The 13,133-nt window shown below is 44.2% G+C and overlaps 1 protein-coding gene across 8 annotated transcripts in view; it reads left to right on the top strand.

The window, feature by feature from the left end:
- Positions 1–10,827, top strand: part of LOC102389376 (zinc finger protein 606) — a 37,935-nt gene extending 27,108 nt beyond the window's left edge. For 3 of the 8 annotated variants that reach the window (XM_044931790.1, XM_044931795.2, XM_044931792.2), the window contains 6 exons: positions 1,382–1,480; positions 2,048–2,086; positions 5,057–5,140; positions 5,985–6,087; positions 9,570–9,736; positions 10,450–10,827. In XM_044931790.1, the coding sequence (XP_044787725.1) occupies positions 1,382–1,480; positions 2,048–2,086; positions 5,057–5,140; positions 5,985–6,087; positions 9,570–9,736; positions 10,450–10,598 (641 nt within the window). In that variant the 3' untranslated portion in view covers positions 10,599–10,827. Of the gene's footprint in view, positions 1–1,381; positions 1,481–2,047; positions 2,087–5,056; positions 5,141–5,984; positions 7,741–9,569; positions 9,737–10,449 lie in introns of those variants that run through there. The other 5 variants (XM_044931791.1, XR_006546174.1, XM_044931793.1 and 2 more) reach the window with 5 other exon arrangements.
- Positions 10,828–13,133: the final 2,306 nt, after the last annotated feature.

The following is a 13,133-nucleotide window of genomic DNA, read 5'->3' as shown; positions in this document are numbered from 1 at the left end:
AGGGAGATCGATACCTTAGGCCAGTCCCCACGGACCTTGACAGTCCTAAGTCCAGTCTAAACAGTGCCCACAGGTAGGCCAACAGGAAGCTCAAAAGAGATGGGTTTCATTGGAGGCAGTTGTGAGACTGGGATTTAGAGAGCATGGGAGCTGCATCCTTACCAGGCTCATCCCGGGGGCACAGCAGAATGGGGGGAAGCCAGGTTGGGTGTTGAAAGAACAGAACAAGACCCTCTTGGTAGTTCACAGCAGGAGGAGGTCTTGGGGGGCGGGGTCCCAGCCTTGTCATCCCCCAGACATTTAGGAGGGGCAGCTGCCCTCTGGGCTGCAGCACACGTGGAGTCGGCCCCTGGCCCTGGGGCTGTGTAAGCGTCACGAGGTGTCCTGTCTGTCCTTACTATCATTGGTGGGAGGGATGAAAGCCTACTTCGTGTATCATGTGAACTACCGGATGGGCAGAGGACAAGTCCAGGGGACAGCCATCTACACCATCTCATTGTTCAATCCCCTTTCTACATGCTGAGATGATTCAATTAATCTCTCCCTTAAACTTTTGGAGACAGCCACTTGGGTCTAGGCATCTGGATGGTACCCCAGAGGTTGGAGGCATACCAAATTGCTTTTTTTCAAAGATGACACGCTCACATTTTACATCCAGAACTAACGCTCAGGGCCAACCCAGGTTTGAGCTTTGTGGGGATTATTGGGCCCCCGCTGTTACCCTGTGAGGTGGGTCTTCTTTCCTCCTGTTTTACTGATGAGGAAGCTGAAGCTCAGAGGGGTTAAGTAACTTGATGAAACTCAAACCTCTGGGAAGCTGGGGTAAGCATTAGAATGGGCCTACAGAGCCCTGCTGTCTCCGTTTGCTTCTGGTGAGGTGTTGCGTTGAATTATAATTGATTCCCTTCTGTCTCCTCAAGAGTCAGGACGCTCTGAGGGTCTTACTCCCAGCACACCCTCTCATTCTGTTAGTCTCCCCATTGGCTGACTTCGTTCCGTCAAAGAATTCCATGTGGCAGCGTGAGCTGACCTCACACTGGTGGCTGCCAGTCAGAACTGAGACACGCTGTAGGGAGAAGAGCTCCTTGGTTTCTCAGAGAAAGACAGGGCAGGTGGTGGACAACAGCTAAATACTTCCTTACACCCACACGATAACAAACTAGCAGTTTTGGAATGATGGACAAGGTTCAAAGTTCTTTTGCTGTTTTATTTTTGTTTTTAATGGAGTGCCCACTTCATCTGTGTGTGCCTTATGCAGGTGAGTTCCAACCACTCGGACAAACCACAGGCTGGATGGGTTGCCTCAACCACCGCTTTCACTCATTTCAGGGGAAGTAGAAAGGGCTGATTACACCTCACTGCTGTAGGTTTTCTTTTCCAGATTATTTTCCCTTAGAAAGACACCCAAATGTCACCAAACAACCCATACAGCTCGATAAGCCATTTCATTTGGCCCATGGAGCCATCCCAAGACCCAGAGGTGAGTCATTGTTACTACTCGGTCACTGAAATGGGAACTGCACTCTGTGGTCCTCCAAGCTGCTATTCAGTGTGTCTTTTCTTCTGTATTGTTAGTAGTGTAAGATTAGATAGACGTCGGTTGGAAACTGGATCCTGTGCTGTTCCCTCTGTAAGCCGGGTGGTGGCTGTCACTGTTGGGCCCTCCCAGCACCACCTCTCTGAGCCGATGATAGCACCACACCCTTCAGCTCCGCACCAAGTTTTTCCAGGTCCTCTGCTTGAGAGGAGGGTTCCCAGCTTGCACGACTGCAGAAGCAGACCAGGACCCAAATGCACTGTGTTGCTAACAGTCCATATGCATCAGAGGAAACACTGGCTGCGAGCAGAGCACCATGCTTTTGCAGACTAAGCCCCATGAATCTAGTCGGCATTGGAGTAAACTTGCTAAGAACATTTACCATCTCAGCGATTAATATTTGGAAACTACATGTCATGCCCTTTCATCTAATACCAAGTTATATTGTAATTTTCCTAAATGTATCCTAAACCTCTCTCTCCTCTCTGATCCCCTTCAATGGCCATCTAGCTCCGCGTACCACACCCATGCAGCCCCCAGCGAGCACTGGTAAGTCGGGATCTGGGAGTGCATGTGGGATCCATAAATATCTGCAGAGCTCTTGTGTCATATGGCTCCTCCAGGAGGGCGTCCCATGACGCTCATAACTAACCTGTACAGCTCCCCCCCGCCCTGTGCAAATTAGAAAAAGGCACGTCTTGCCCCCCATGGCTGGGTTAGTAACCATGTTGCTAGGGACAGATTAGAAAATAGCACAGATGTCAAAGTGTCAGGAAATACAGAAAAAAAAAATCACAATTAATACATCTGTCCATCCCAAAGACATTCTTTATTACTCTTCCTAAAGCTCAGCTATGGGCTTCCTAGGTGGCTCTGTAAAGAACCTGCCAATGCAGGAGACATAAGAGATGCACGTTTGATCCCTGGGTTGGGGAGATCCCCTGGAGGGGGGCATGGCAACCCACTCCAGTATTCTTGGCTAGAGAATCCCATGGACAGAGGAACCTGGCTGGTCGCAGTCCATGGGGTCGTAAAGAGTTGGACACGACTGAGCAACTGAGTGCGCGCACACATGTACAAAGCTCAGCTATAGTATTTCATTTCACCACCACCAAAGTCCAGAAAAGGAAGCTGGATCAAAGTGTTAGAAGGCCCACATTCTAGTCTTGACACTAACTATCAGCACTACCCTCTTGTGAGGTGGCCCTAGAGGTTTGCTGAGACCTCTGCCATCCCTGAGCTTTCAGTCCCAGGTGTAATTTCTGATAGAGACAGAAGACAAAATTGTTTGTCTAGTTGGATCACTGGAAGACTCCAATTTTCTCTTGTAACTCTCAGCTCTCAGTTACATGGAAAGATGCCTACCTCATAAAAAGGAAAATACACCTTGAAAATACACTCTTAATTCCAGTTTTCAGCTATCATGTTGAAAATGGGAAAAGCATCTCATAATAAACTGTACCGGCAAAGGAGTAGGGAATTTAATGTCCCGTCTTGTGTGTAAGCCGGGAATAAGTGCAGTTTCTACAGAGGGCAATTTGGGAGTTCTTATAAGAAGAATGCATTCACTTTTTGACCCACAGTTTTGAAATACACCCAGGATTTGTTTTAATCAGGTATGATAAGACCCACAGACTCGGAAATGATCATCGTGAAGGAGGAAGGTTATATACACAGAATCCTAGAAACAGCAGGCAGGGCGCACCATGCCAAGCCATGTGGGGAAGGACCAGCCTTGTTAGGAGGCAGGGGGTGGAAAGGGCGGAAAGAGGAGAGCATGACCCAGAGCTTCTGTTGAGCATCTGGGGGAAGGAATGCGTGAGGCAGGGTAGGCACATGGAGTAGGTGTAGTGTTGCGTTTGTTGTCGTTCAGTCGCCCAGTCGTGTCTGACTTTGCGACCCCATGCACTGCAGCACGCCAGGCCTCCCTGTCCTTCGCTATCTCCCAGAGTTTGCTCAAACTCATGTCCATCAAGTCAGTGATACCACCCAACCATCTCATCCTCTGTCACCCCCTTCTCCTCCCACCTTCAATCTTTCCCAGCATCAGGGTCTTTTCCTGATGAGAGTCAGCTCTTCTCATCAGGTGGCCAGAGTATTGGAACTTCAGCTTCAGCATCAGTCCTTCCAATGAATATTCAGGATTGATTTCCTTTAGGATGGACTAGTGTTGAATAGTTTGAATAATTTTGGTGGGCTCTGGGCTACAGGAGTGGCTATTAAAAAAATAATGTACCCAGCCATTCTGTTTCTAGGGAATTTTATTTATGCTGGTCCATTTTCCTAGTCCACTTACCCTCCCCCTTTGCTTGGTGACTTTCTCCTCTGTTTTTCTCGTTCCACAAACACCCCCACCATATCGACCCCAGCCTTGCTCTTAGAGGATGACCTTGTTCCCACCATCACTTACAAAACAAGCACTTGAGCGAGCGTCTGCATCGCCCTAACTAGCAGTTGAATAACACTTTCTCGTCTTTCCTCCGGGCCAGGTCAAGGCTGACCCTTCACCTGTGCACCAACTTCCATCCCCTCAGGCCAACTCGGGACACTGGTCGGTTCTTTCTCCCTTTCCAGTAGCACCACAATTTAAAGTGTCGTCCCTGTGCTCATGAGATCATGATGTCAATTTTCCTGTATTAAAAAGCAAAACCTGTCTCCCAATCCCTCAGCCCCTTCTGGGAGATGCCTTCATTTCTATTCCCGCCATGACAGCAAAACTCTTCAGAAAATTTTCAAAACTTTTGCTCTCTATAATCCCATTCCTTCTGTTCTCTCATGAACCTCTGTCAGTCATGCACATGGGTAATATCACTTTTGACTAGGTCTCCAATGACCGTCCCATTGCCAAGTCCAGTGACCAGTTTTCAGTAGTCACGGTTTTGAAACCATCTGTAACCCATATCCCCCACATCAGTATTTCATTATGAAAACCTGAAAATGTACAGAAAAATCGAGAGAATCATTAAATGAACATCTACGATTCATTGGAAGGACTGATGCTGAAGCTGAACCTCCAATACTTTGGCCACCTGATGCAAAGAACTTACTCATTTAAAAAGACCCTGATGCTGGGAAAGATTGAAGATGGGAGGAGACGGGGACAACAGAGCATGAGATGGTTGGATGGCATCACCGACTCAATGGGCATGAGTTTGAGTAAGCTCCAGGGGTTGGTGATGGACAGGGAATCTTGGCGTGCTGCAGTCCATGAGGTTGCAAAGAGTTGGACACAACTGCGCACGTGAACTGAAAGCTTAAGCATTTAATCTGTGAGCATTTTCATAGTCCAGGTTCTTTTCTTCATGTCAAGCTGACTTCACATTGAGGTGCCAGTCTCAAAGAGTTTCTCAGCTCAGTTGTTGAGCCAGAGAAGGGAAAGAAAGCGAGGGAGTGCTCCGTGTGAGACAGGGAGGAGGCACCTCAGGTTGTCAGATTTTACAAGTGGTTGAGTAATGTACTTAGTTGCACCTTTGTTCAGTTTGTACCCGTAGTAGCTCTGTTTGTTTATTTTCATTTCAGATGATGAGAAGAGTGAGCCTGCGAGGACCACCCTTGGTTTTATAGGATATTCAATGGGCCTAAACACCAATCCCTGGAATGCAGGTTTGTGGGATTAGATCTTGAATTGCCCTGTAATAGCCTGTTTTATTTAAAAACAGCACTGTACAACCTAAGACCATCCGGCAACACTTGAGTTGTAAAACTAAGGCCACTCTCCTTTCAGCTATATCAGTGGCAGTCTCTGCTATACATCAGGGACCAGACTCATAAGAAATGGCTTTGGCCAAAGACAGGAGACAGATGAAAAAAAGGAGTCAGGGTTTAGGTGGGAATTCAAATTATACTTGTTCACACAGGCTGTGCAATCTAGCTTGCATGGTTTTCTTGTAAATTAAGAATTTTTATTTTTATGTTATTTCTGATTTTCTCTCCTATTCCCCTAAAACAATATGATTAACAAATATATTAACTGATACATGTATATGTGTAAGTCGCTTCAGTCGTGTCTAATTCTATGCGACCCTGTGGACTGTAGCCTGCCAGGCTTCTCTGTCCATGGGATTCTCCAGGCGAGAATACTGGAGTGGGTTGTCATGCCCTCCTCCAGGGGATCTTCCCGATCCCAGGATTGAAGTCGAGTTTCTTTATGTCTCCTGCACTGCCAGGTGGGCGCTTCACCGCTAGCACCACCTACGAAAGTCGCTCGGTCGTGTCTGACTCTTTGCGACCCCATGGACTATGCAGCCCATGGAATTCTCCAGGCCAGAATACTGGAGCGGGTAGCCTTTCCCTTCTCCAGGGGATCTTCCCAACCCAGGAATTGAACCAGGGTCTCCTGTATTGCAGGTGGATTTTTTACCAACTGAGTTATCAGGGAAGCCCTAATAACTGAGAGTCACAGCTAAAAATGAGATTTTATGAAAACTTCTTTTCTTTCTATTTTTAGCATGGATTCCTCATAGACCTGCTCTTGTTAAAGTAATTACAATTGCGTGTATAGCTCTCACTATTGCCCTGATATTTGGGACCACTATTTCCTACGTGATATAGTAAGTCTATGCTAAATAATCTTTACCATCCTTTAGTAAGACATACAGGTAACTAGATGATTTCATGGTAGTAATGTTAATAATGGTGATGATGTTGATAATTCTTACAATCACTGAATACTTATAGTCATTATAAATTTTCAGTGTTTTTCAGAATATGGCCTATATTCATGGTGGATCATGACATAAATGAAAAATATAGAAAGAAACATGGCGAAAAATTAAAAAAATAAAAATTACAAATAAATAACAAAAAAGAAACAGGACAGAATGAATAGAATTTAGTAGAATAGAAATGCTGATTTTCAACTTTTCAGACTGAAGATTGTGAAGTAAAACTTATCTCTTACTGTGGTTCATGATAAATGTTCTGAGATGCTGGCATCCTCTCATAATGTGATTTTCTAGAGTGAACTTGATGCTTTGGAAAAAAATCTTAATAGTGCAAAGCAGAAAAGTGACCATTGTCTCTTTCACTAGAAACTTATCATCAATGTGGTTGGGGAGATAGTGGCATTTAGGGAAGACACTTCATCTTGTCCACACAAATGAAGCTTGTGGCAAAGCTCAGTTTACGCGATCATCGTGAAATTAGTGTCAGACTAAAGAAGCCACTCTGTGACATCATGTGACTGTGATCAGGAGCACGTTGCTTCCTATTCTAGGATTTAGTTCCAGGATTCCATTATATCCTATCAGAAACATCTTGAGGAAGTACTACACTCTGCATTAGGATTAAATGTGCACATGGGAAAGACATTGCCATGTATGGACTATCTTTTACGGTAACCACATTAGGACGGCCTTGAAGTCAGATGAAGGTAGAATTAAAGGTGAGAGTGACGTAACCACATTAGGACGGCCTTGGAGTCAGATGAAGGTAGAATTAAAGGTGAGAGTGACGTAACCACATTAGGACGGCCTTGAAGTCAGATGAAGGTAGAATTAAAGCTGAGAGTGAGGGTAACCACATTAGGACGGCCTTGGAGTCAGATGAAGGTAGAATTAAAGTGAGAGTGACGTAACCACATTAGGACGGCCTTGGAGTCAGATGAAGGTAGAATTAAAGTGAGAGTGACGTAACCACATTAGGACGGCCTTGGAGTCAGATGAAGGTAGAATTAAAGCTGAGAGTGACGTAACCACATTAGGACGGCCTTGGAGTCAGATGAAGGTAGAATTAAAGTGAGAGTGAGGAGATTTGCTAATGAGTGAGTGTCGCCAGCATGTCTGGTTCTGGAGTTTCTAACCTGCCGATCTCCTTTGACTCAATTTATGGAACTTCAATTTCAGTTTATTTCATTAGTATAGACAAAGATGTTAACACATACGAAGATTCCTAAAATAACTCACACATTTCATCCTGAACTGTTAGCGGCCAGTTAAGCTACTGAACTAATGTCAGCATTTACAGCTTTTAAGTTTGTGTTACCCATAGTGACATTTTAAAACCTGAGGCAAAAGGAAAAATATGTGCCCCAGAGTGCATGTTTGTATGCAATTTTTAGCCATTAATTTTTTCCAGAAGTATATTTTGGATATATATTGATGAGGGACTTCCCTGGTGGTTCAGTGGTTAAGACTCTGTGCTCCCAATGCAGAGGACCCGAGTCTGATCCCTGGTCAGGGAACTAGATCCCACAAGCCACAACTAAACATCCTACGTGCCACAGTGAAGACCCAGTGCAGCCAAGTAAAATAAATAAATAAATAGATACAAAAAGTGAAAATATATTAGTCAGTTTTATTTCATTTAAACCAGGAAAGTAAAATTATAATAAATTTTGTTTCTGGTATAAATTATTTAAACTTAAAATAATGCCGTGAGTTTTGATATAGGGCTTTTCAATTTTTAAAATATATTCTCCACTACTTTGTTTTAGAAAAGAAGAACCAGAAAATAATACATAAAAGCATCTATATACATTTTCCCTTTTGACTCAGGCTCTCATGCAGTTCATCACAGTGCTGATGGAGCCTGTTTTTAAAATTTTGATATTTGGTTTATTATGGATTTTTCCAGTTTTTTCCCTTTTTTTAATCTATATTGCATTGCTTGTGGGATCTTAGTTCCCCAACCAGGCATTGAACCTGGGCCCTTGGCGGTGGAAACACCGAGTCCCAATCGCTGGACGGCCAGGGAATTCACTCATTACAGTTTTTAAATATATTAAGTCAAAATATTTATCATCATCACTGAGTTTTTTGGCACCCCCTTATATTTTGCACATGAAGTGAGCACCTCATTCTCCTCACGCAAATCCTGTTCCTGTCCCAGTGTCCTGATGATTCTCCTCACCCAAATCCTGTTCCTGTCCCAGTGTCCTGATGATTCTCCTCACCCAAATCCTGTTCCTGTCCCAGTGTCCTGATGATTCTCCTCACCCAAATCCTGTTCCTGTCCCAGTGTCCTGATGATTCTCCTCACCCAAATCCTGTTCCTGTCCCAGTGTCCTGATGATTCTCCTCACCCAAATCCTGTTCCTGTCCCAGTGTCCTGATTATCTGCAGCAGTGCTTACAGTCAGATCAGTGCTTCTGCTGCACAGCATGATTCTGGAACGTTACCCCTACACCCCTTCCTCCATCTCAGCTCCTTAGAACACAGTTAAGCTAACCCTAAAATGATTTATTATTACATGTAGTGTTAGTTGCTCAGTTGTGTCCAACTTTGCAACCCCATGGACTGTAGCCTGCAGGGCTCCTCTGTCCATGGAATTCTCCAGGCAAGAATACTGGAGTGTGTAGCGGTTCCCTTCTCTAGGGGATCTTCCTGACCTAGGGATCTAACCCAAGTCTCCTACATTACAGGCAGATTCTTTGCCATCTGAGCCACCCCAGAAGCCCATGAGTCAAACATAATTAAGAAGGTACATATGTTACAAAAAATTAAACACTGTATTATCCATTTCCACTTCACACAGAAATATCTGTTCAATGATCCACTTCCAAGTTGGATCTAGGTGAGGTGAACAAGGCACTCACTTCAGGTGCAAAATTTAAGGCAGTGCCAAAAACTTGGTAGTCACGATAAATAATAATATAGTATTTTTTTAATCTAAATTAATGCATTCATAACCCCATGATGAACATTTTAAATACAGGATCAGTAACAGTGCCAGGCCAAAAAATATTGGAGATTGAGCAAAAGGAAAAAACAACAGTACCTATGCTATCTTTATTTAAAATGTTGACATTTTGTTCAAAGCCTATTTCTGCCTCCCTCCCCATGTACTAGTACCACCACATACTAGTGACTGCTTTTCAGTCAGAAAATCACAGGACTAAGGATAAGACCTGATGATTTAATGTGAAAATTATGCTTTTCAAATTTATCTATTTTGGGAATTCTTGTGGTGGTCCAGTGGTTAAGACTCTGCGCTCCTGTTGCACGGGGCACAGTTTGATCCCTGGTCGGGGAGCTAAGATTCTGCAAGCCCCAGGGCACAGCCTTCCCCCAAAATTATGTATTTTGTTCTCCAGTCGACTGGTAGAGGCTGAGGAAAAACAACAACTTGCATCACTTTATAAAAATATCAAGATCCCATCGTTAGGAGATGAAGAGGAATTCTTTGAGGATGAGGGCCAGGATGAGTCCACGTACCTCCTTCCGGAGAATGAGCGGGAACTGGAAACTTTCATTCATTCAGGTAGGGGGTCAACCAGTTTACCTTGTCAGATCGAGTTGCAGGAAAGCTGAGCTGACAATGATGGTTTGGTTTTCTCAAAAGCGAAGCTACGTGGGAGGTAAGAAAGATGAGTATTTCCAGCCACACCTGCAAGAGCGAACCGTTCTCAGTTACACAGAGCGGCAAACAGCTGTGTGGTTGCTTGGTTCCTTTTGCAAGGCAATTCCAAGGATTGAAAAGAGAGTTCAGGAAACAAAACCTTTCCTGGACTAAGTATTTTCCTTACCCATACTTATTAATGTTGCATTATTCTTGAGTTCTGAACGCAGACAGTCAGATGCCTTCCTACACCGTCTGCCTCAGCCTGATATGGAAATGGGATCCAAGCCCACAAAACAGGTTACTACCCCCGGGTCAGAGACCCTTGCTGAGAGTTGCCCACCACCCCTGCCAGTTCTTGTGAGGAGATAACAGCATATATGCTCATGCGGGCGGGCGTGCTAAGTTACCTAAGTTTTAAAAACAAGTATAGTTGATTTACAATATTATACATTTTTAAAACTGGGAATTTACAAAGCTTGAGTACAGAAAGTGGGGGAATAATTTCAAAGTGCAGTTTTCCTTATCAGGCAAATAATATTCAGTATAACCTAAAAATTCCATTGTTCCTTCCTTTATTTTTCCATATCTTTCTTCACTTCTTTTGTCTCCATTTATAATTCCTCATTTATTAGTATCTCAGCAACATGATGTCTACATTTTAGTTATTAGATCGAAAAGGAGAAAACATTTTGAAAAGCAGAGATTGAATGCAGCACAAAACTTAATAAAGGAAGTGAAAGTAAAGGATCCTGTACATACTGCAAAAGCAGGGAGTCCGTGAAAGCAAGTGACGGAGATGCAGGACGTGCTCGCCAGTGCAGAGGAACACCTGCGGGAGGACAGATGGCTGAGAACATGGGCCTGACTTCCTTCTGGAGAGCCTTGTACAGAAGCACCCTGAACGATGACAACTAGACATGAAAGCAGAAAATAAATTCACATGATGTAGCAATTCTTGCTTCCTAGCTCTCATAGTTTTATGAATAAATATAACTTAATTGGAAGAGAAATCTGACTTTTAAGTGTGAAAGAGAAATTGTCAGAATTTTCTTTTCTCACTCCTAACCAGTAATTTCTTGGGGCAAGCCTCCCAGACCATGCCAGGGAACCACTTTCATGAAATAAAGCTTCCCCAGTGACATTATCTGTCAATTCCAATAACTTGCTTCCATTTTACTATGAGGAGAGTAAGAACGTCAAAATGAATATGACACTAGATTAAGATACAATAACCTTTGTTTTTAAGGATCTTGGACCTGGTGAGGGAAATAAGCCTGCAGGCAAAGAGCTGAAAACATTGTCAGATGTATTGTAAGCTAGGAGTCACCGAGAGCCGTGGGAAGCATGAAAAGAGGCAAGATTTAATCTGAACAGGGCTGTTGATTTGGGAAACAGTCTGATGGTTCCTCCAGAAGTTAAATATAGAGCCACTCCATGACCCAGAAACTCCACTCCTAGGTATATATCTGAAAGAATTGAAAATACATGTACCTGCACACAAGAGAAAGCTGTACACACACGTTCATAGCAGCGTTATTCATAAGAGCAAAAAGGTGGAAACACCACTTACGTCCATCAGCTGATAAACAGGCGAACAAAATGTCTCCCTGTACAGTGGGATGTTGTTAAGCTGGACAAAAGGAGTACCCGCACATGCTCCAACACAGATGATCCTTGAAAACATTATGCATAACTTAAAGAGATTAGACACAAAGGGTCACACATCATATGATCCTGTTTATATGAAAAAGCCAGACTAGGCAAATCCATAGAGGGTGAAAGTAGATAAGGGGTTTTAGGTGCTGGGGGTGGGGAGAAAATGGAAAAATGGTTTGCGGGTATGAGTATTCTTTTGAAGGCAATGAAAATTTTTACCAAAAAAATTTAGTGTAACTGGACAAGGCTGATACCAAACCCAAGTTCAGCTGCTCACTGCTGCAAAGGCCAATACTCAAGACACAAGCATTATATTTGATTTACAATATTATACTAATTTCTGCTGTACGGCAAAGTGACTCAGATATATGGACTTAAGTTGGGCCACTGCAATGAAAGTGTTGAGTCGTAACCACTGAACCACCAGTGAAATCCCTGGACTACTTTTTATCAGGTATCAAGGATATGAGGAGAGCATAAATCGTCTCAGGCAGGCATGTCTTAGCAAAAACCAGGGTGGCAGGCAGAAGTCTGAGACGGCCCCTGAAAATCCTGCTCCCTGGTTACACAGCTGTGTGTACACACCTGCCATTGAGCGTGGGTCTTCAGATATGACGGACGTCAGTCTTGTGATTGGGCAAAGGTGATGGGACTGTCACTCTTAATCATTACATTAAGCCATCTGTCCAAGTCTTTATGGACCTTATTCTTTAGCCCACCACTCCTGTGTTTATGGAATGCTCCAGGCTGGAGTGGGTGGCCATTTCTTTCTCCAGGGGATCTTCCCTGGAGATCTTTCCCGATCCAGGGATTGAACCACATCTCTTAGGTCTTCTGCACTGGCAGGCAGGTTCTTTACCACTAGGGCTATCTGGGAAGCCACAACCCATGCAGGGAAAGACCTTTGCTAATCAACCCATTGTGAAGGCTTCAGGCCTTCTCAGATTTTTTCTGGACATGCATCTTCCCTGGTGTGTGGGTATGTTTTCCCCCCATACTGCCATATACAGTATGCTGCATTAAATATCTTAATTTCCCTAAAGTCTCACTCCCCCACACTCCTGATTTTTCTCAGGGCATTACACATTCTATCGCGTTCCTCTGCCCTCGTCTTTTTGTCCGCAGACATGGCAGGACTGCAGTCTCCTGCTGCTCTCCCAGGGTTTGGAGTCGCCCAGGGGTCTTACTGGCCTCCGTCCTGACTTGCAGGCTGTCGCCACCGATGCCGTCAGCACCGAGGCAAGCGATGCAGAAAGCAGACTGCTGGCCCGCCTTCGGACAAGCCAGAATGCTGCAGTTAAGTGCCGTGCTTTCCCTTCCTTTCCCACAGTAGAATTGAGAATACGGCAGCCTCCACCTCACTCTGCTGTGCCTGGGAGGAGGACATGGAGCCGTTGAAAATGCCCTCAAGCCTATCTTTCTTCCCGTTAGTTTTTTGGACTCATGGCATGTGACATCTTAGTTCCCTTACAGAGATCAAACCTCTGCCCCCTGCACTGGAAGCACAAAGTCTTAGCACTGGACTTCTGGGACATCCCCCCAATTTATTATTTTGATTTGTGGGATTTTTTTCATTAGGGTGCTTGCTTAGTTTCTGCAGATCCTTCACTGGTTTCTACAGTACTTGAAAAACTATTTTGACCAGCATGATGTTGTTTAC

Source organism: Bubalus bubalis, chromosome 18 (genome assembly GCF_019923935.1).
Source record: "Bubalus bubalis isolate 160015118507 breed Murrah chromosome 18, NDDB_SH_1, whole genome shotgun sequence".
Lineage (NCBI taxonomy): Eukaryota > Metazoa > Chordata > Mammalia > Artiodactyla > Bovidae > Bubalus > Bubalus bubalis.
Note: the sequence above shows the minus strand (reverse complement) of the source record. Positions and strands in the feature narration are given on the sequence as shown.